This window comes from Mesitornis unicolor, unplaced genomic scaffold (assembly GCF_000695765.1).
Source record: "Mesitornis unicolor isolate BGI_N332 unplaced genomic scaffold, ASM69576v1 scaffold1249, whole genome shotgun sequence".
Lineage (NCBI taxonomy): Eukaryota > Metazoa > Chordata > Aves > Mesitornithiformes > Mesitornithidae > Mesitornis > Mesitornis unicolor.
Window position 1 is genome coordinate 17,626 of NW_010205029.1, and position 23,177 is coordinate 40,802.

Consider the following 23,177-nt stretch of genomic DNA (forward strand, 5'->3'; position numbering starts at 1 on the left):
TCCCATCAAGAAATAGCTTCACCTGCCCTGAAGTCCAGGCATTTCTGCATTGGAGGCGACTCATCACCTCGGAAGGAGGAAATAGTCCTTTTCCTAGACTTGTTAAGCTCTTGCTTCCCTGAGCACCTTGAGTACATTGAGCTCTTCTTCCAGCAGGAAGGCACCCAGTCTGCACAAATCTACACCTCTCCTCATGCATACCTGCATCTTCGCCTTGGGCGCTACTGTCCACTTTAGAAAGCATGATTAGCCTCACAAAATAGCCTCTTCCAAAGATTACCCATGGAAATACAATCACCCCTTCAAGGCCTGGACTAATCCATGTACATTTTAAAGTACGCATTACACAGAATTATAACTTTGTCACATCACGACTTGCTCTTCCTTCCAAGCCAGTGGTAAGGGAATCAAGCTGTGGGGCCACAATTTACCACACCACAAGCTGGCAAGTTCCTCGCTTGGTTTTCTTTCTTTCAGTCTGTTCCCGATCCAAGCCAGAACTTCATTTCTTGCCTCCACTGCTCACATTTCGTTAATGGCTCTTTCCAAAAAGCCTCGATGGAGTCAAGTAAATTACTTCTAGTTTCTTTCACCTATTATTTGCTAGTGTAGTCTTAGAGCTGTTGTAATTAAGAAGGCTTGATCCTATTATACCGAGTTAAATTAGGTGTTACTGAATTCTATTTAATTCCCTGCTGTCTTATGAAGAGATAGCATGAAGGACAGCAGCTGTGAGAACCCAGTTGTTGGCACAGACCTAAAGAGATCATCTTTAAATTGAAACAGAGTTTTCTAAGCTTTGCCTTTGCTTGGCAGATGAATGATGAGATAGTAACTGCCCAAATTTACAGCACAGCTTGAGTAGCGCTGATACCATCAAGATACTCACACGAAAGATGTTTGAGCTTGAGGGACATGTGGCTCTGACTAATGGGAAACAACCGTCAAAGCGGTCTTGGAAGGGCAGGTACCAGGAGAAGGGAGCATGTGCCAGCAGCATTGGAAGTACAACCACTCCAACTGAATGCAGGGTGGTACAATCCCAAGGGCTGGTAGAAGATCAAAAATTAAGGAGAAATTCTATTTATTGCTCCAGGAAATAAGATTTTATGGTGCACTGCACTGCACTGCAAAGAGGCAGCTCATTTTAATGAGATGATGGATCATTGTCAGCAACTCAACCAGTTTGTTTCTTCCACAGCTCCCAAGCGATCCTCCCTCTCCAGCAAGGTCTCATCTTTTCAGAACTGAGGTGCTCTCCTGTCAGTCTCATCAGTTGGTTGATGATGCATGATAATCTCTCAGCTCCCCTGCAATGCACTCTCTGGTTCTTAGAGGTTGAGCTTCTCTTACACTTCAAACTACCCCTTGGCATCCTTTCCTGACCGCTAGGACAGTTGTAGGGCATGTTGTAGGGCAGTATTTGTACCCTGCAAACTCATGTCTGCTCCTCTCCGCTTACACGTGCATTTCTGTTACTGAAGCTCTAGGCCCTGTGTGGAGTGCAAGTCCCCCAGCTCTGTGCAGGTTACTCAAAGGCAGGCAGGTGGCATTTTATTCTTGGGCCCTTGGGCAGAAGACAGGGTTATATCAAGGACAGTATTAGCACAGCGCACAGTACCGGGAAGTCGTTAATTGCTTGTATGGACCAACGTCGCCGGGCAGAGCGAGGAGACATCTGTGTGTGAAAACGTTATACCCAGGAAAAGGGAAGAAAGACACCAAGAAAATTAAAGACAGAGGTAAATAAACTGAAATTAAAAGTGCCCTGAACCAGCAGAGTAAAAGACACAGTTCCCAATGGTTCTGGTACACAACGAACAGTTGCAAACCATCTTTCACCCCACTTTCATCCGCACACAATTGTACTACACATTACCTATGGCCCTGGCAAAGCAAGGGCTGCTGTGTCTGTGCCTCACACCAGCCTCTGCAGAAGACTTCGGCAACCACCAATCTGAATAAAGTCTTTCAAAATCTGAATAGAGTCTTTCACATGGAGTTGTCTAACTGCAAGAAGCACTGAACTGCTTCATGTGGCCTTGTGCATGCCATGAACTGAGAGCAGAGCAGAGGACAACACCTTAGTGCCCCGCATGCCAGGCTCCTACTCTAACCAGTTTTACTCCTCTTGGCTGAAGAGGAGAGCAGATAAGTGCAAGCTGCATCATTTTTAACACAGCTGTCCAGTGCCATGGCACAGAAAACTGCAGGAAGCAAGATAAACAGATATCCCTTCAACATCCAGCATTCTCCAGGACTTCATTCACTGGAACCTGCTGTAACTGTTCACTTTCATTTTAAACAATAAAAGCCGCATGTCAGGGTATCAGAAGGGATGCAGAGACCCTGCTACTTGGCAGTGCCACGTGGAAATTGTCATTATGGGTTGAGAAACTCATTCAGGTTGAGTGAGCAATCAAATTCACTGATTGGCTATGCAGAATAGCTCCAAAGTAGGCTATCACTGCAAACTTGCAAACATCCCATTAAGTACTCAGTGCAGTATTATAGCAATAATAAATGGAATCTCTCAAAGCAAATCACTGTGCACTCACTTGAAAAAAAAAGTTTCTGTTCTAGTTCTGTAAGAGTCAACACAATAAAAAGGGTTATTTGTGTCATATACAATGTATTTTACATTTATTTCCAGCTGATGACAGGCAGTCAGGACCATCAGCCATGCCTTCAGCCTCTACCTTCCCTTGCACCTCGCTGCTGGGAGAACCCTGCAGTCAGGGGGCAGGGGCTGGCTGCAGGCCCCCTGAGAAACAGAGAGGAGAAGACAGGTTCCTCCACCTGGCCTCACTAGAGAAGAAGGAAAAGGGTTAGTTGGAAGAAATTTGGTACAGTGGACAGAACTAAAACTAAGCTCAGTCAATCCCCAAAGTCCTGCTCTCTTGTAGGCAGCCACTGCTGCCAGCCTAGTCCTGAGCAACGTGAGTCTGAGAGGTCTGCAACCAGGAAGGCACCAGGCAAAGCCTGAGGGGCGTCCTGAGAAGCAGCAGTTTCTAAGCTCTGCCAAATTCCCCAACGGGAAGCATGAGGACACTGCTGTTACCAGCTCTGTGTACAGCTCTCCCTCAGGCAAGGCTGAGCTGTCCCCAGGTCCACACTGGCGCGACCCTCTAACTGCAGGGAGAAAAACCACAGCCATGGCCTCTTCTTTAAGCAACATCCATGTTTGATGGCACTGATGGCAACTGCCACAGCACGGCTACAGCTTCTCCTTTCTGCTGACTGCTATCTTTAGGGGAGGGTTTCTGAGGAGTGAAAAAGAGGGAGGAAGAAAGGAGAAACGTGCACGTGTGAATAAAAAGTGAGCTAGACGTGTATATACACACACATATACCTGTGTGCTTGTGTGTGTACATTTAGATGAGCACAGAAAGCCTCAGTGCTAGCTTTAGCTTCATTTTGGTTTACTAAGGAGATCTCTGTTGGGTTCAGAATGCCTTTATGGGAACATGACATATTTCCTGTCTAGCAAAGGCCAAACTCCATTTGTTTGGTAATGGCAGCGATGCCAGCTGTAGTTACACAGGATTTAAACACCTCGTAATTGCTGACAAATTGAGTTTTGGGGCTCAAGTTACATAACATGAGAGTTTAACACAGAAAATGTCAATTTTTATTTAATGCAAATAGAAAATCCAAGCTTCAGAGCAAGCACCTAACTAGACTCAGTCTGGGCTTTTTAAAATCCTCACAATGAAATGACATAAAAACGTGTAGCGCTGATCTGATAGAGGCCGTGTCACCAACTCCTGAGGAGTCAGCAAAACTTTGTTGAAGGGAGATGCAGGGTTTTCGTTTTGTTTTTAAACTATTTGGTGTGCAAGAACATTTGAGCCAGCTCCCTCCTAGGGCCCTTACGCTTCCTCCAACCCAGCGTGCGAGGAGATCACTTGGCAGAGAGGAGGGTGGAGGAATTTTCTCTGCCTTTCAGCAGACGTGGCTACACACATGCTCTGTCCTCTTGACTTGTTCCCCTCTGACAAAAATCTTGTTGCCATCAGTACAAGGGCCAGGGAGGCAGGTCACATGAAATTTCACCAAGCCTCTTCCACATGTTATTTTAAGCCTTGTCTGTCATCTTAGAGAGCTGCGTGTCAGAGACAAGCACGCTGCAGAGGACAGAGGTAGCTGTTTAAATAAACTCTCCCGCAAAGACTAGAACAAGCTGTAATTCTTGATCCAGGCAGCACCATTTTCTCTTCTCAACAAAAAGAAGTTTGCGTGGGGAAAAAATAAACAGAACAGGGACTCCAGGAGTCTTCTGGGGTCTGTAGGGAAGCAATTCTTGCAATGGGGAAAGAGGCTCACCCTGCAGCTGGGAGGTGTAAGGACCAACTTGCATCACGTAAGCAGGACAGAGTCAGACGCCTCATCCAGGACTACTGGAAAGCTGAGACCTCTTTCGGTGCCCAGGAGGAACAAGAGCTCAAGGCTCTGACTTTCCCTCTGCTCCCGTGACAGGAGTTCCCAAGCTGCGCTGCAGCAGAGTGCAGACAGCTCCTGGCTTTCCTTGAGGTACCTGGAAGCTCTCCACTGCTGCAGCAGATGTGTACCCCCAACATGGCCAGTGGGCAAACTACCCAAACACCCTGAATTCTCAAGCTCCCAGTGGAAGCTTACCATGTTTTTGTAAGCCACTTCACCCCCTGCTGAAGCACAGAGAGTTTGTTTCTGAGCAAGCTGCACGGTCCATTACTCCCACAGCATCTGCTCTGGGCACACTGGGTGCTCAGCTGCTTCAGAACAACCCTAAGGCCGCCCTACACTTACCAACGGGGCTTCCTCACCCAGTGTATCCCAGAAGGAAACAATTCCACTCTCCTCCAAAGCTTTGCTTGTAAACAGCAGTGAAAGCAAGACCTACACCTAAACCAGAAGTATGTGGAGTAAAAGATACTTGGAGAATTATGTAGAAATTATTTTTGTTTAAAACAGTCCAAAGGGGCACATATTCCTGCAAGAGACATCTGTAACAGAAATAACCCAAATACAACCCATAATCCAGGAGAGGTTGTCAGTAAGCTGCAGAGAGTCACAACCCTTTGCAGTTACAGACATCAGGGAGTGCCGAGAAAGGCAGAGTTGCCTATATGGACTTATCTGGAGACCACAGCTTCTTAAGCGTGAGATTTTAACCCTGTGTAATGCAAAGGGAAACAGGAAGCTGTGATGGTCAGTGTACAGAGATATAAAAATAAGCAGGCAAAATGCTAGAGAGGATCATTGAAGAAGTTACTAACAGGAGGTAAATCCACGTGACATTTTTACAGAGCTGCCTGTAAAAAGGTGCTTTCTTGAGAGGAATATGAAGCTTCTGTTACCAGCAATGCTCACAGCTATATGAAAAGAATACAGGGCATAAAAGCTGAAGTGTTTGGAAAGGCTTTTTGGTCTGGTACTTACCCTCTCTTTGTAGTAGAAGGAGCTAATGGAGACCTGCTCCTTCTCGCTGCGTGTTGGGCTCCCACTGTACAAACGCAGATTGCCTGGAGTCTCTGTGCGGATCTTCATTGGAGTAATGAGGCCGCTGTGGTACGCTGATAAAGCTGACAGGGACCTAGAAACGAGAAAAAACACTTTCAGGAGCTTACACACACCAAATTGCCCTGGAGGCTCACACAGACATCGTTTCAGGTGATTTGAAAGGAGTCTCTGCTGAGGGCCAGTGATACAAGGGACCAGGCTCCTTGTGTCAAAGGCACAGCTAACACTAGAGGTCAGTAGCTTCAGTGTAGGATCTGCATTCTCCTGCTTTCCTGCCCGAGACAGCAGCACACCTCAAATGCGACGCAGGGTACTCACCTGGGGGTGGGCTCTGTCGGGGACACCGCACGGTGCATGGTCATGGGTCTCGTGAAGTACACCAGGTACCCTGAAGAGACAGGACACAGCATAAAGATCACACAAGGAGGAGTGGATCACCCAGGAGTGCTTTACACAGGGAAACCTGCTCATTTACGGTATCAGAGTCAGGGGGCCTATCCACTACCCTGAGCACTTTTAAGCTACAAGTAGACTAGTTTTTTTGAACCCGAATCCACTCCCTGCAAACCCATTAAAGAGCACGTTTTGTTGAGACGATTGTCTTAAAAGCATCAAAACTCAAGGGGCCTACAGGTGTCAGAGAAATGATAGTAAAAGAAAATAAGAAAACAGATACTCATGTTTTAACTCTCCACCAGAACCTGTCAAGCACTGATTCTCCAGAGGCAAGGGAGGTGATGTTTGGCTATGCAGAGAAACCAGTGCAGCTTGCACAACTCTCCTCTTCAAAAGGATAACCCCAGCCATCTGAAGCCAACTCCAGACCACTCTCTCACAAGTCTTATCCCATTTGTTAGCATCTCGAGTGTCTTCAGCCACCCGCTCTTGCACGAGTTTCAGGACCCAGCAGGTTTCACTGAGCCTATTCAATGCAATTCTATTCTGTTTCACTTTTGCTGGGAATTCAGTGAGGTCTGTATGAAAAGCAGCTTTTCAAAACATGCTCAAATTGCATTGCAGTCAGGTCTGGAGGAGGCATGGTTGCATCTGAAACAGCTCAGTGAAATTTAACAGCTCTTACTCAGACCTTAACCTGTTTTTAAGGATGTTCTTTGCACTGTGCACTCTCCTTGAAACCTGGACATGATTGCACCCCATCTCCCATTTAGAGGTTTCCCAGTGACTTTAGGAAAGCTATTTTGGACAAGAGAAAGGTTGCAGAATGAGAAAAGAGTGGTTAGTAACAAGAATATGGCTTCAGCAAGGGCTAAGTTCGACTACAAATCAGGAATTTTGTGAAGACTGAGCACCACCAGAACACGTTCAGCAGTTTGATGCTGGTAGGAGAGAACTAGGCAAGGATAAAGGCTATCATCAGTCTTCTGTAAAAGAGAGGTCTGTCAATGCCTCTGGCATGCCACAAGCCAATCTCTTCAGCTAGACCTGGATTTCCAAATATTAAAACCCCACATACACCACCAACTGCAAACAGTTGCTAACTAGTCTCACTACCTATAAATTTATCCCAGCGTTGCTACTTCAATACCGTTTCTTACTCATCGCACGGCAGTGACCATAGCCTCGTCTCGTTCCCCAAGACATTAAGAGGACCATCCCCCAGGTAGCTGTTGTAACGTTATCAGCGATGGGGCTAACCTGCACCACAGAACCTGGCTCCAGAGGTCCGTGGAAATGGGATGTTAGAGTCCTGGTAGGAGCCATAGGCATTGGAGACCCGGGCGAACGTGGGCAAGGGGGCTGTTACGGAGTTTGACAAAGCGTAGGGATTGCTGGATGTGCTGTCCTCTTGGTTCTGAAACAGAAGTTACCCAAGGTCACACTCCTGCTGCCACAGGAAGGAAACCCAGCTGGGGCACTGGACATTGCCAAGCAGCCTCATGGAAGGTGCTCGTCCTTTGAGCCAGACCAGATCAAGCACAGAGCACGATTACTGCTCTGGCTGCAAAGGCACTTGCAAGCACATTTACCTTTGAGGAAAGGGCTTCTCTGGCTGCCTGTCCAGAGATTTCTCTCCCACCACAGCCGTGTTGAAATGGCTTAACTTGGGGTGAAACAGTGGGAAACTATACAGAAAATCTGACCTTCATACTCTGGATATGATTCTCAACACAGGGAGCTGAGCTAAACCCGATACCTCAATGATGTGAGACAAAGCCTCCTTAAACAGGAACGCCACACAACTGCGGGGTCAAATGCAGGTTGGGAGTCTTGAAGTGAGGAAGGCACGTGGTGTGAAGTACTGGGGGATCTCAGGCCTATCCATAGGATTTTGGGCAGAAATCTGCGTTTAGTTGGATAAAGAGCACTACAGCTTAGGTTTAAAGGAATTCTTTAAAGGCAGCAGCGCCTGGCTTGAGTCATCAGGAGAAAGTTCCCACTCTTACAACATTACTACTGAAACCAAACAGAATTAAGCCTTTCCATGTGAAAAAAAAAAAGCAGCCCTTTATTTGTGATGAATAAACAAAACCTCTTGGAAAAGAAACCTGAGGAGACTCTCCAATCTTTTCCTGAATGCAAAAAACACCCACTCTGGTACACTTCACCCACACACAGACCTAATACCTGACACTGGGATGCTGAGCAGGTATCGCAGATCTCAGCTAAGGGCAGAGTGTGACTTGGATTTATCTGCAGTATCAGCTCTACAAAACCTGAGCACAAGGCTGCAGAAAAAGCAGACTTTCACAGCTTTTTCCTTTTTTTTTTAAAGGGAAGAAAACAACGACCCTAGAATAGGACTAGCAGGATCTCTGACTAGAGCCGAGGAGGTAAAGACATCTGCCACTGCCTTTCAGACAAGAATGAATCCATCAGCTCCCTGAGGCCTCTTATCTTCTCTCACAGACGATAACCATGCCCTGGCACTCAATGCGATATACTCAGAGGTGGAAAGCTACCATGCACCACTAAGATGCTCCAACCCCCTGTCATATGAATATCGGTGAGCATGCAGAGTTTCCCAATGCAGCAAACCTTCAGGACCCTACTTCCAGAAACAAAACACATCTAATCATCCACGCAGTTTCCTCCAACATTAATCAGAAATGCTTACACAAGTGTAGTAACAGCCAGTCACAGGGGTCTATTTACATGTCTAATGAGGCCAGACTCTTCCTGCAGAGTCAGAAGTGTGGGACATGGGAGAAGACAACAAACTAGAGCAGAAAACCCATGCAGTCCTCCATACCACAACAGACTCCAGCCAGGAGACAAGCTGGCGCAGGCAGGGCTCCAGGCAGCTCTGGTTCCGCTTCACTTTCTGCAGAGAAGTGTCTTTCAATATCTGCAATACATAAAAGATGCAGCTTGAATCATGGTTACATCCACACCTTCCCCACATCATTTCTTTTGTCTGCAGAGCAGCTAAGGTGTCAGAATCTCCAGAGATGCCAAAGACATCCCATAACCTCCACTGGAGCCACGCTGACCCGCTGGTGTGGTGTTTGTTTTGAGAAACGACTGTGAGCTTCAGTCAGAGCACTGAGGATTCACCAAGATTCAGCACACTCCGAACCAGGATTTGGGCTTCTATACTGCTGTAGCTCACACGTTCCATACCAGTTTGTGGCAAACTGAATCAGGTTTTTTTTTTTCAGGAAGGAACCCAAATTGACCCATCTGCCTCCTGCTGGGGAAGAGATTTCATCAGCAACAGAACTTCCTACACCAGATGATCAAACACCTGGTCTGAAATTAGCAGGGCCCGTGTGAAAAGTTCCCTCTATTTTAATACAGTTTGTGGAGGAGAGCAGGAAGCAACGTCCCAGCTCAAATATATTATCTTTCTGCAGCTGGATGCTTAGCTGGCCATTTTGTCTATTATGGAGCTGGGGGCAACTGCACGAGGATGCTAGGGATCGTCACACAATGTACCTCACACAGAAATACAGCAGTGTAGAACACGTGTTCCAAAAGCACCACTGGAGAAAGGCAAATACGGGGCTGTAAGCCCAAAAACCCCTCATCCTAGGAGGTCCACAATGTCCAAAGCAACAACTGGTATGTCTTCAGCAAGGTCAGATGTTTTATTGCGTCATCTAGACATCAAGTATCCAGCATTTGTATACTCCTAAAGGCAACACACACTCCCCACAAACCTTCAGCAGCTTTGCCTTCATGGAGGCAGTGATCGAGGTCGGGTTGATGAACTGGAAGGACGGTGCAGCATTATTGGGATACTGGACAGGGAACATCACCAGCATCCTGACTCTGTGGTTGCCGCAGTGCACCGACACCGTACAGCTACGACTCACCGCATCCATCTGCGTGAGGAAAAGCAATTGCTCTGTAGTTACATCTCCAAGTACCTTTAAAATTACAGTGGCTTACCACTGCCTCAGAAAACTACATCAGGACCTGCCACAAGCTGTGAAACCACAGGGGTGGGGAAAGGAGACAGGCAGCTCCCATCCCAGTACAGTGCTGTGCCTCCAGCCAGCTTCCATGCACAGAGAAAGGTTTGGCATGCAAGGGAGATGCCAAAACTGAGGGAGAGAGTGCAGGATATGGAGGACTCAGCAGATCTGGCTCAGAAAGAGCTGAAATGAGATTGGCTGCGTGTAGTGGAACAAGTCACTTTCAACTCTGCAATCCAGGCAGAGAGGAAAACACTGTGCAGCCTTCTCGGGACCAGCCAGTGTATTTACTGTGCTGAAACACTTCCCTCACTCCCAGTGTCTGGGATCATCCTCCTTCCTCCTGCCCCTGGCCAAGAGGACCTCTACAGCTCACAATAAACCGTGTTTACAGACAGCAGTCACTGCAGCAAAGAAGGTTCCCTTCTAAAGGCTCTGATGAGCCAGCCTGCCCACAACAAGCCAGCAAACTACTTACCTCCACGTTGACATTGCGGATCTGCACGTTGATCAGCGAAAACTCCTGCTGCAGTGTTTGAGGCAGCCCCAATTGGTCCGCTTTCTTTCCCACCAGGGGGTCATTCAGGAAATCTTCTTTTAAGGCTGATAGGAAAGATGGAGAACAGGTTGAGACAAGCTATAATAGGCAGACTTCTGGCCCACGATGCCAGGAAGCAGCCAAGACAGCAAGTTTTCCTCTGCTTTTTGGACACATAGAGGTATGAGTTTTAGCTGGCAGAGGCCTGCAAGCTGGAGGGTCTCAGCTGTTGTTTAAAGGCAGGCTTCTGAGCCCTGCTCTTCAAAAAACCAAACTTATCTGCACACAGGTTTCCCAGGAAGGTTGCAGAACTTGCCTGTACTCTGTACAGCCCTAAATGCTCTGTCTCTACTCTTTTCAGACCCCTTCTTCTCCCTGTACAGCACCGCCAGAGTCACAAACAGCTGAACTGGAGCCTCTTGGTTTTGCCACAGCAATCTCCCTCCAGGAGGAGCTCTGGTCTTTGGGACTCACACCCTCATACTCTTGGCCTTCAGGGAATGCTTCCAAAGTATAATAAGGCTTTGGGAGAGAGAAGAGGGTATTTCTGGCCCTATGAAAGGCTTAATTCATTTGCAGTAGCGTTTGCATTTAACGTTGCAAAGCACTCTAGTGCTTTAATGGTCCTTAAAGAATCATCTAAATGCTGGGTCTTGCCATCCAGTTCCACCGCCAGCAGTTTTCAGGAGGACAATAACCCCTGAAGGTCAGAATACTTCGAAACAGCACGGCAAGAGCTGCAGGACACAAGGAATTATGGTTATGATAGCAAACTTGACTGAGTTTCAGAAGAATTGGTCTCTGCCTGTGGTCGTGTCTGGCTTTTGCCTCAACTCTTGCTACGAACCCCCATTAGGGCAGAGGCCGCTCTTTCTGAAGGGGGCTTTGATGTGGCACCACTTCCTAAGAAGACCAAATGCATTTTTGGATGATGGCTCCAAGGACACAAGGGAAGCCCCAATTATTCAGCTGCCATTCTCACGCTTGAAATATCATATTCCACAAACTATTCCTAGCAAAAAAAAAAATAAATTAAAAGGAATGCACAAAGCTTTCCTTTTACAGGCATTTGCCTGAAAGTTACTGACTTTGCTACCAGGACAGATATACCTGGTTTTACTGCTGCCCAGCGGGTTGCTGAATTTGGATAGGTATGATGCTCAGCTACTTATTCCTGTTTGCAGTTTTATTATAGTGCTTAGATATACTTCACAAAGGGAGCTGAAAAGGGGATTAAAGGAAGATCAGTGGCTCTCAGGGAAGATCATTATTTCTAGCTCAAAACACCACACAGCTTACTGAGAAAGCCATCTCTGAGGTTCCCAATATGAGCAGTGCCCTCCTTTTGTCTTCTCCTTCCATTCCCTTCCAATTAGCTTCTAATCCCCAAAAGCCCACATATTTGTCTAGATTCCTGAAGATCCTTTATAGGCAGCAGCCAGTGAGGAGAGCTGTACACTGAAAACACAGCTGGTGAGCTTTCTGATTGATCTGCAGAGCGCCGTTCTCTTCAAAGATCCCCCAAAGTGCTTTACTAATCTAACATGGAGACTCTGTCTGCAGCTGAAATGCAGCCACCTCCAAGGCGAAACATCAGCAGACCACAATAGCTTTTAGGGTAGAAAGAATTGAAATTCCTACCTAGGGAGTTGCTTGAGCATTGATCCTGCAGTCACGGTATTTGCAGCAAAATCTACCCTGCTACAGAAAAGCCATTTTCATTCCCTTTGGCCACAAGGGAAACCTTAACAGTCTGAACCAAAGCCAGATCCACACAGAAACCACACGAACGTGTATGAACGTGACCTCAGCGGGAACAGTGAAAGAGTTAACTCTCTCCTGTGGAAAACGAGGTCGGGCAGCCAGAATGAGAACACTCAATGCTCCCAGCTGGAGCAAGAGAGGCTGTGCTTCCCCACACAGCACTGCTCTTGGTGAGCACACGTAACCAGGGCTCTTTCGAATGTACTGGAAAACCCTCATGTAGACAGCAGTGCTGGCAACTTCTAGAAACTTGTTCTGCTGCCACAGAGGACAGGTGGCAGAGAGGAACTTCACTGAGATTTGCTGGGCAGGAAACTTCTAGTTAGGAAGAGATGGCTTCCCTAAGGGACCTCGCAGCCAGCTCCTTTTTTCAGAGGACACCTATCAGACCACTTCCTACCCTTCTCTCCAGTTTGTTGGCAAGTCAAAGGGAGAATCAAATTGCTTTCCTGTAAGCTCCTCACACGGAGTCCATTGTAGCACCCTGCTACAAGACAGAAAAGAACTGTGTATTAAAACCTGAGTTAACACGACGGCAAGGGAGCACCCAATTCTTCTTCCTCAATATCAGAAATAGAAACCTGTTTGGACAGCTTTGTCACATGCACATCATCGACATGGGTCTCAGCTGCTGCGATCTCTTCTATTCTGGTACTTCAAACACTAAGACTCTAAATGTTTAACCTGGCCAGAGCCTTAACCACACAAACCCTCCTTTACATGCTTTCCTCGTTTGCCTTCTCTTCCACAAAGCCAAATCGACGTTTTCCATTAAAGCCTCTGACCCATTCCTATCCACCCATCTGGTACTCTGAACTGAGATCCCATCCCTCCCTCTCTGCTCTGCCTTTACCCACTCTATATCAGGACGTGATGAAGACAAACGCACAAGCTGTCTCCATACTATGTCTCATGGACGGGAGAAGACATCAGCAAGCACCTCCACGTTAAAGCATGCTCACGCAGTGACCCCCAGTGTTTAGGTACCACGTGCCATGTAAGCAGTTTGAGCCTTACCGATATGCTCCCCTCTTCTGTGGGATCATCTCTCAGCTTAAACTGAACTACCCTCTTAAGAGCCAGAACTGACTTTCCAACTACCTTATTTCTGGCAGGAAATCACTACTGTAACATAAAGACAACTCAATTAAATGCTACTAGTGACAAAGGGCTCTGTTTTACAGCTAGAATGACATCACTGTGTTAGGGGAGAAAAAAATTGGTTGGACCATCCTGAGAAACCCCTAGTGTCGGAGAATCCATTAATCTTTGAAACAGCACCAGTCTGTGCTTTGCCTATGAAGTTGTTTTCTTATACCAAGATGCATCATCTTCCCAACACACAAACACCTTGTGTTGGAAGTTCCATGACCCATCGCTTGTCTCACCTTCCTCATCCCCATGCCCAGAGTTATGCTGGGGCTCAGAGTCCTGGGGGTGAAGGGTCTTGTCTGGCTCTGGCAGATGAGAAATCCCATCGATGAGATCCTCGACTCCATCCAGGATATCGTTAGCGCACAGCTGGAAAGGACAAACACACCCACACGCTACAGAACAGAAACCAAGATGTCGAAAGAGCCACCACTAAACAATTCATTTCTCCAGGGAGCTGGATTTGCAGGGTAGATCTGACCACACAATGTCATGACTAAGAGCTCAGCACTGTTTCTGTGACAAACACAGGTGATCTTCCACTTTCTAGCATCTTCAGCTCGGTCACCTCAGACAGCCTGGCCAAATCTCCTGCTCACATACAATGCCACTTAATTAACATGGCTAGTCTAAGGAACAGAAGTTTTACTTAAACCAAAACTAAAACTGATATAACTTTAATTTCTGGAATTAATTTGTTAAAAATGGTTTCATTTTTCAGACTGGATACAGTAGTAGCACACTCTCTGTTTTTGATATTTACACACCAGTAGGATCTAGAGAACCAAGGGCCCTAGAGATCTAGATCCTGTACCAAAAATAGACCATGAAAACTTGTATTTTAAGTTCAGCACAAGAAAACAGGGAAGATGAAGAGACGAAACACAGGGAGGAGAAAGGATAAGGGTGCACTGTAGCAACTTACAGCATTGGTCACCAGTAACATGCCATCATTTGAACAGTTTGATCGAAGCAAAGACAAGGACAAAAGAGTGGGAGCCAGCAGAGGAAAAGTAAAGTAAAAAAATGGATGAACAATTGGTTTAAAGACAGGAAAGAAATAAAATATTCATATCAGGTAGGAGTAAAGGGTCATTTTTCACAGAGGTTTGTTACAGACCTGCAGGACTCTTGCAGGACCTGTGCTGGGAACGCATGCTTCTCAACATATTCATTAAAAGCCTGGAATAGGAGGTGAATAGCAACATGACCAGGTTTGCTGATGCCACCAAGTTATTAAGGAGAGTAACAAGGGTGGCTGACTGCAAACAATCACGTAACGACCTTACAGGAGTAACTGTGTTAAAATGAAAGATGGACTTCAGATAAATATAAAGCAATGCATACAGGGGAAAACTGGCAAGTCCAAGCTGACTGAGGGAACAAGATGTAGAGGCCAGACGAAGCTGATGTTTTCATGGAATTATGCCCAACAATTTCAAAAACAAAATGAGTACTGGGAATTCTTTGGAAGGAACAAAGCTCAGATCCCCATACAGTAGAACTGAAAAAGGGTTGTGAAAGACAAAAGGACAAAGTTCCCATACAAGGGATGAAGTAAATCAAGACCTTTTGACTTGAAAAAGGAGTCAGCTGAGGAGGGATGTGACGGAGAGCTACAGAATCATGAGTAGCACGGACAAGAAGGCTGCTCATTTAACCTTCAAGGTAATGAAACCAGCAGGTTGCAAAACAAACATATGAAAGGAGCTGATCTTCCACGCAACATGCGGAAAAACCATGAAACTCTTTCTTCATAGGATAGTTAAGATGACAGAAAGTTACACAGGTCCAAGAAAAGACAGAACAAGTCTACGGAAGTAAAACTCTTCAAGCTCTGTCAAATACAAAAAGACACCAAGCTCAATGAGCCTCTAAGCTGCAAACTGGACTCTGAAATGCCAAGAAAGAGTCATAGTCTTACAGCCATGGAGGTGGCATCTTCAGAGGCAACACAGGCATAAACTGATCTCCACCTTTGCCAAACGACTTCTGCACTTACTGTCACACAACAAAGCGGCCTTGCACTTCCACAGAAGCTTCTGAGGCACAGAGAGGCCTCATCACAAGTCTCCCTGGGGATGTTTCTGGGCTGGAACTGAACATGAAGTGAAGTGGCGGCTGGCTGCTGTGTCTGCAGCTCTAGGATACCAGAAGAAAGACTGGGTCACAATTCAAGAGCAAAAGCATTTACGTACCCTCTGCAGCTGCGAGTCAATCCGCCACATCCGCAGAGTCTGATCACGGGACCACGTAACCAGCTGGTAGTCTTTAGAACCTAAAAAGGAGAGAAACAACTTACAGACCCCACCAAAACCAGGGACTATCTCAGCCCTGCGTTTAGTGTAAACAGATTCAAGCAAGCCAGCTTGAGACCCAGTGCATAAAGTACTAAACTAAAGGCAGAACGAGTCCTGTTCCACTTTGAACTGACCTAGGTGCACCAGCCTTTATGCCTGCCCGCACCACATTACCACACCTCTATATGGGGTATAATTTACAAACAAAAAGCACAAGGTAAGTATAACGACTGTGATTTGAGTTTTCCAACTACAAATGAACAAGCTCTACTACACCACTTAAGCAGAAGAAACAGTAGTAGCTTAAAAATTGATTTATGTTTACAATAACTGTAAAATCAAAGTATCTTTTAGTTCATCATATATTTTAAGATGCCTATGTTTTAAAACATTTCTAAGCTAAGAGAAGCTGGTTCTACCCTCTCCCCTTTTCCTCCCAAGACTTGGATGATGCCAAGACAAATGCAGGTTGTAATGAAATACGTCTAGCCACACACTATCTGTCAACAGATAAAGGTACACAGACTTATTTATGGCCATGCTTAGGCCTTGTGATACAGTTTAAGTTGCCCTTGTCAAACAGCTGCTGCGTTTAGGAATTTGCTGCTGCACAGCTGCTTCCTACGCCCCTCTGCTGAGGCACAGCGGCTGTCTAAATACAGCACTGCAGACTCTGTGGAAGGACATCTGTGCTGTCTTGGTTGTCTCTACATTGAAGGAGACTTGGAATGCTTGTGTGTGATTGATTTACGTTGCTTGAGACAAGCACGACTTCCAGCCTTGGATAAGTATCCATTAACTCAGCTAAGACAACACAACTGCAGGGTTGAATGTTCATACACAAGCTGTCTTAAATTGTGCCTCCAGATCCTAACACGGTTCCATGTTGCTTTTTTTTCTTGAAAGAGGAAAAGCAAATTGCAGAGAAGGTGACTTAACTGAACTGCTCCAGCAGCTGGTGTCAGAGGGCTGGACCAGAACTTTTACACGGCACCGCAAAGCAGTACCACAAGTGACACCATGGCCAGAAGTGCTCGTTGTGTCGATGGCAGCTGAGGTGCTGGGAACAAAGCTGTGCTCTGTGTGGTTATCCAACTTCTAATATGGAATCTCCTAAATTTAGCTGCCTACTCTGGAAAATTTAGTCAGGATTGAACTCTAATAGCAGCCTCTCTATCCCACGCTCTCCCTCCCCTGCCTCTGCCAGCACACAGATAAGGTGTGTTCACTGGTTTTGTGGTCTGGAATATGCTGGAGGCTGCTGATTCAGGCAGAGATGTGAGGGGTTAACTGGTTAGCCTGCAGCTCTGAGCAGGGGGAGGGTGCCTGCACACATGCACCCATCTAATAGTTTGCACAATTTATTCTGAAAGATCCATTTAAAAATAGACTTACAGGAGAGAGGAAGCTATTAGAGTCACCACTGACCCACTCAGCATTCAGTGGATTTGCTTTGTTAGCATGGAAACAACAGAGCAATGCTTCTGTGGGCAGTGCCATAAAACAAGTATAAAACAGCTGTAGCCTGAGGGGGAGGTGGGTAGGAGATGGAGTAGGAGCTACTCCAAGGAAAGGCCAGAGTCAAATGGCAAAAGCATAAGCATTGCAGCCAGGAGCCATACCCCCACACCCTGGGTGGCCGATGGCCACAGCGCAGAGGAAAGAGCACATCCATCCCCGAACTCACCTTCCTTCTGCTTCCTCCACTGAAACTCCAGCACCACGTCGTCATGTCCCACGAAAGTGTGGACAGGCGTGTTCAAGTCAAAGACATTCCAGAGAAGAAGACTGTTCTCCCGACGGAGCTGGGGAACCATCACTGTCACCAGCCCATTGCTGAAAGGCTTGAGAGAGAAACACCTTTCCAGTTAGCCTTGGGGAGTTATAGTCCCATGCTGCTGTTATAATGATCTAATTTTTTCCTTTTCCTACCAAGAACGTGTGGGTTTTAAAGGAACTCAGCACAAAACAGAACCAGGCCTAAAACTGGGAGGGTCCAAGGCAATTGCAAAAACAGTGTCTTAAAAGGGATAAGATGCAGTACACCAAGATATCCAATGCAACTCACTTAAGATTAATAATGCCTTTCTGGTGCTCTCTCACTTATCAGCTGTGAAGCCAGAGGGATTTCACCCTTGACTTTTCACATGGGATCCTTATGGCAATTTGCCTGGAGCTGCAAGAACCGCAGCCTGGGGACTGAGCCCCAGCAGCTGCTCAGGGTCACGACACTCAGAACCCAGTCCTACACCCCCCACCATGAAGACAGGGAAAGGGGATCAAAGATGCAAGGCACAGCACTGGCTTCAGGCCACATTCAGATGTCTGGGGAAGAGAACGGATATGACTGATCTTAAAAGCCTTTGCTTCACATGGCTGGGTGTTTGCTCTATAAGAGGCAACAGTTCTTGGATTTGATATGCTGTGAGAGCCCATTATGGCACATTTGGAAACCCTGGAAGTAGAAGAGGCACTCGGGCAGAAGACCTCCACGTTGCTCTGTGCAATAGGTAGCAATATGAGAGCTGAGTGGAAAAACAGGACAGTGAGAGCAGCAGCCACTCTGTGAGCCTCCTGCTCCCAGAGCCAACCACCTGCATCTGGGTTTTTGCCTTCCAGAAGGATGGTGCCAAAGACTGGAATCTCACACTGCAAGTCATTCCTTCTCCTGAGTGCCCCCAGTGCAGACATTGCTTTTCTGGGCCTTTTAAGCACCAAAAGGGATTTTTAAAATCAACTCAATCATAACCAGCAGTAAAACTAGTGAGAAGCCCATCAGCCATTCTTCTTTATTTAATATCTCTTCATGCATTTGCTCTCACAGCACAAGTAGGGCTGGTAGGAGTTGCTCACTCACCGTGTATCTTGCCTTCCAGACAGGAACCTGGCAGGGAAGGATATTGAGGTACTTCCGAGGCTGACGGTAATCCCAGAACTTAAAAGAAAAAACACAAACCCAAAAGACAAGCAAAGGCAAGAGTCAGCTGGCTGTACTTTCAGGCTGCAGTTTACCGTGTGGCTTGCAGATATAACAGAGCAGAAAACATGCCAGGGTGCCCACAGCATCATTAGTAACTCCATTCATTAACAGCAGAAACGGCCCCAAAGGACAAATATCAAGCTATCAGCATCTGGCAGCATCCTGTAGACAACGAGCGACTTGGGGTCATATTCACAGTGATCATAGCTTGAGTAATTAGAGCGGGGAGACAAGCGGCCTGTTTGGACTTTCAGAGTTACAAGGCACCCTGCAGGCTCCCAGCCAATGTGACAGAGCAGGCTGGAGGCAGGCCCACCCTGCTGTTACTGCTAATTTCGTAATGAAGAATCTAACCTTTTGCTCTGCTAGAACACACATCAATTGCATTTGCCTTAGAGCTTAGCTAAATGTGAATGAATTCCATTTGGCTGACACATAAAGCACACTATTCCCCCTCAAGTAAAAGGCCCTGCATAGCAATGCTTGCAGGCAGTCTCTTATTGATAACCCAATTCAACATGAACTTGGGAATCCCAGGAGCTGAAGTACATCTCCCCCCAAGCTGCTGTAATCCGCTTGAGGCTGGTAACACTGCAATTTGGGGAGAAGGCTCTTCTGGCATGCGTGGCCAGCTCCCTTCTGGCAAGCAACAGGCAGAGGCGGTTGTTTTCAGCTTCAGTACTGTCCAAACCACCACAGATATGTGGCAAACATATGTGCACCCATCCTGTAATGATTTTTTTGCCTGTTCTGTAAACACACCCCTGGCTCAACACACACAGGCTGCCAGAAATTAAGCAACGAGGATCCAGATCTTGCCAACGGCAAGCACCCCCCGAGGTTTCAGCAGCAGTACGAGCAGATCTGCTCCACCATCCTGACATCGCCCAAGCGGAAGTCCCAGAAGCAACACTTACCCTGACAGAGTTGTCCTGGCTGGAAGTGGCCAGCGTATATTCGTTGTCAGGATGCCAATCCAGACCGTGGATTTTAGAGAGATGAGCTGCCAAGTACTCTACTGCAGTGCTGGGTTTCTGCAAGGAGAGACATTTTCCTCCTCAGCACGGGGTTCCTGAAATTTGGTCTAGTTCTTTAGCATAAAAATTGACACTTTAACAAGGGCAGGAGAGGTAGAACACTCTCCTGCTGGGGGAAGGCAAAAAGCTCAGCAGAAGTGGTTGAAGGAAAGGTCCTGTGAAGGTGTGGCAAATTCCAGTCACTGAGTGCAGCCCCGAACCATACTTCACACTCAGTAAAACAGTCAAGTACTAGGAGACCAAAAGTAAAATGTTAATGAAGACAGTTTCTGGGGAAGGACACTATCTACACACTCTTCAGGCTTGTGGGCTCTCACATCTCTCTACTTTAAATCAACCCACAAGAGAGACTTGGGATGAAGTAGTACATTTTTCCCAGTATCTGTCTGTGACCAGAGGGGTGTCTGTATCAGGTAGGTGGCAATATGCACGGATTACTCAAAAACCCCACAGCTTACCCTTTTGTCCCATATTCGGACATCTCCATCGTGGCTTGTTGCTAAACAGTTGGCATTTTTCTTGTTCCATTTCACCTGGGAAGCTCCAGCTGCAGCATAAACAGAGCAGGTCAAAACAAGCAATTAAAAAGCAAATGGCACAGTAGAGCCTTGACCTGGGCTTAGAGTTTCCTTAGCACAGGAAAGGCAGTTCAGAGAAAGGATATCCCAGAAGCCAGCACGAAAGATGGCACAAAAATGATGAATTCCTGATTCCTCAGCACAGTGTTTGTGTACTTAGGACCACGAAGCAAGTGTTCCACTTACAGGTCTAGAGATCTTCATCGCAATTGCTAGCCACGGGCTGTACCTGATTAAAATACTCATGTCCACTAGCTTGGATGGAGCAACTTCCTTTGAAAAAGAACTGCAAGTTCATCACCTCTCTCCCAGATCCTTTCTGCTTCCATTCAAGTTTCTTCCGGGTGCTTAAGGATTGATTCGTTTGTCTCTACACTGTCTGATGTTATACAGGGAAGCAGTGTTATTGATCTATTATTAAAATACAGGTGTAGGAGAAGGCTGGAGCGCAGGTGGACCTTGAGCCTGGTCGGCTGGAGGCAGACTCACCGGGTAGACCGGAAGGCCCAACTGTCAAAATACACCAGAGAAGTCAAAGACATCAATGGCACTGTAAAGAAATGGATGATGGTCCACATATGATTATATGGGATATCATGAGGGACTCAGTCAAGGGCCTAAAATCAGAATATGGGCTGTTATTTCTAATAAGAAGCAGAAAACAGCTTAAGTTGATGTGGATATTCAGACAGTGCAAGAAAAATACAAGTTCTATTCATTCTTATTCTGCCAGTGTTTTCAATACATTTTAAGCTAGTGGAATGGTAAGGCCCATGAGAAAGCTAAACAGATCTCAGCCTGCTGCTATGCCTCACCTTCTGCTGCATGGTGAGCAGATTCATTCTGACAACCTGGCAAAAAAAAGCTAATCCAGGGGAAAAAAAGCTGCAAATAGGCTGCCAATTGTTTGATTTGATCCACTAAGTGAAGAGCACACAAACGTTTGGGCCAGCACTAAGCAGAATTGGGGATGGAAGGAAGGAAGCTTTCTGGGGAGCGAGCTGTTGGGCTGGCTCAGCCGACCTGTGAAACCTCAATCCAGGCACCAGAACCAAACGCTGCTTCTCTCTGGTTCAGTAAGGTTTTTGCATCGCTGTGATAGAGGTTTGCTGGCTGGGAGGGAAGGGAGAGTCGCTGCGGATGTGTAGCCTAAGGAGATCTAAGTAGCACAGCATAAGAGATACACGGTGCCGTAGTGCAGGGGACAGCAGCTCAGGAAAAGGACGTTTTGCTCGTCATCCATACTTTGTCCGGTTCCAACGCAGTCAGTGAGGAGTGACACACAGCACCTGCTGGCAGGCGCTATTACAGGCAGCTGGACAGTCACACTGCCAACAGCCGTGACAAGTGACTTTCCAGAGCAAGCACAGCCCAAAGAGTACCTTCATGTCACCGCTGCAGCTGCCTGCACGTTGAAGGTGCCCCAAGGAAGCAGATACACCTGGTTAATGCACCCAGCCCCTCAGTACATAACAGGGCAGGCTCACAGTCGGCAGCATTCAACACCACTGCCTGGGGTGCAGTTTAGTTTCTCAGCTGATTTAACCAAACATGAAAGGACATAGAGAAATTCCAGACAGACAACACAGGAAAAGCAGCACAAGAGGGTGGTTTCACAGGGAAGAAGCTACTCGTGTCTAGAAGGTACAAATGCCATGTGACCGTCCGCCGATTTTAGGACGGACAGTCCAAGCACCACCACTGCTCTTCACGCCTGAGAACCTCCAAGGTCTTCACATCCCTTCTGCATTCTGTGAGCTGGAGCCTCTCAGGCTGCTGCTACCCAGAACAACCACATGTGGTGGCACTTCCGTACTCCTCCCCGTTCAGCCATGGAGCACAAAAGGAGGGAGGAATAACAGCAGGGGCATAGGCTTGTTTAATGCCTACATCACATACACACGTCATACTTACCGACTGCAGAGAGGGAGACTGTAGGCTTCCTGGTGTCTCTGAAACACAACATGGCTAACGTGAGTACCCACAGCATAGCCCAGCAGGTCCAGCCTCCCCAGTGAGCTCCTTGCTATTCTAGGACTAGTTTTATTGCTGCCTCTTGGGAGCTAATGTGCCTTCTGCTTACCAAAGTACACATTAAACGAAATAAAGAGGTGGCCAGCTGGAAGACAACAGCTATTCTGGCTTGCTACCACATACAGCAGCAAGTTTAGGACATAGGATGGAGCTGAATGGGACTAGAGGAAGGAGAAGCAAATGCAAAGTGTGGCACGTTGCAATTCGGAAGGAAAGGGAACGCTGGCCTCAAAGCATTGCTGTAGGAAGCAACAAAACAGCCTTTCCCAGGAGGATTAAAAGGAAGAAACAGAGCTGTGGAAAAACTTGACAAAAGCTACTGATGTGTTTGTCAAGCCTTTGCAGACCCTGATTCAAGGCAGATGGGGCAGTGACTTCAGAGCAAAGACTTCATGTCTACCATACAACAACAAAATCAGTAGGAAATAAGCCCAGCTGCATGCAGACTCTGCACTGGCAGAAGTCAGTGCGGCACCATGACAACTCCCAGCAGCCAGGACACAGATCAAGGCAATAATGTGCCTTTTGACCTTGCTCCTCAGGAAGTCACCTGCCCTTTCATGAGAGACGGCAGTGAAAACAAGGAATATTGTCTTCAGCTTTTTGTATTTGCTGAAAAGTAGAACGTTTTCTGGAATGGACAGCACCTCTGCCTCTAAGAATTTCTACCTAAATAGGAAGTTATTTTTATGAAAAATTAAGTGGGGAATTTCCAGCTACTGCCAGTGAAAACGAGGAATATTGTCTTCAGCTTTTTGTATTAGCTGAAAAGCAGAACGTTTTCTGGAATGGACAGCACCTCTTCCTCTAAGAACTTCTACCTAAATAGGAAGTTATTATTTTGTATGAAAAATTAAGTGGGGAATTTCCAGCTACCCTTACCACAGGGCTACCTCTCTAGGGTGTCATTACA

The 23,177-nt window shown here is 46.7% G+C and overlaps 1 protein-coding gene across 1 annotated transcript in view; it reads right to left on the reverse strand.

The window, feature by feature from the left end:
- Positions 1-23,177, reverse strand: part of WDR59 (WD repeat domain 59) — a 43,536-nt gene that overhangs the window by 12,650 nt on the left and 7,709 nt on the right. The window contains exons 5-17 of the mRNA XM_010191229.1: positions 22,145-22,182; positions 20,111-20,199; positions 19,533-19,649; positions 18,493-18,570; positions 17,323-17,479; positions 15,534-15,613; positions 13,572-13,704; positions 10,360-10,484; positions 9,624-9,788; positions 8,714-8,809; positions 7,159-7,315; positions 5,821-5,890; positions 5,422-5,575 (exon numbers count right to left, since the gene is read on the reverse strand). Coding sequence (XP_010189531.1) covers positions 5,422-5,575; positions 5,821-5,890; positions 7,159-7,315; positions 8,714-8,809; positions 9,624-9,788; positions 10,360-10,484; positions 13,572-13,704; positions 15,534-15,613; positions 17,323-17,479; positions 18,493-18,570; positions 19,533-19,649; positions 20,111-20,199; positions 22,145-22,182 — 1,459 coding nt within the window. The remainder of the gene's footprint in view (positions 1-5,421; positions 5,576-5,820; positions 5,891-7,158; positions 7,316-8,713; positions 8,810-9,623; positions 9,789-10,359; positions 10,485-13,571; positions 13,705-15,533; positions 15,614-17,322; positions 17,480-18,492; positions 18,571-19,532; positions 19,650-20,110; positions 20,200-22,144; positions 22,183-23,177) is intronic.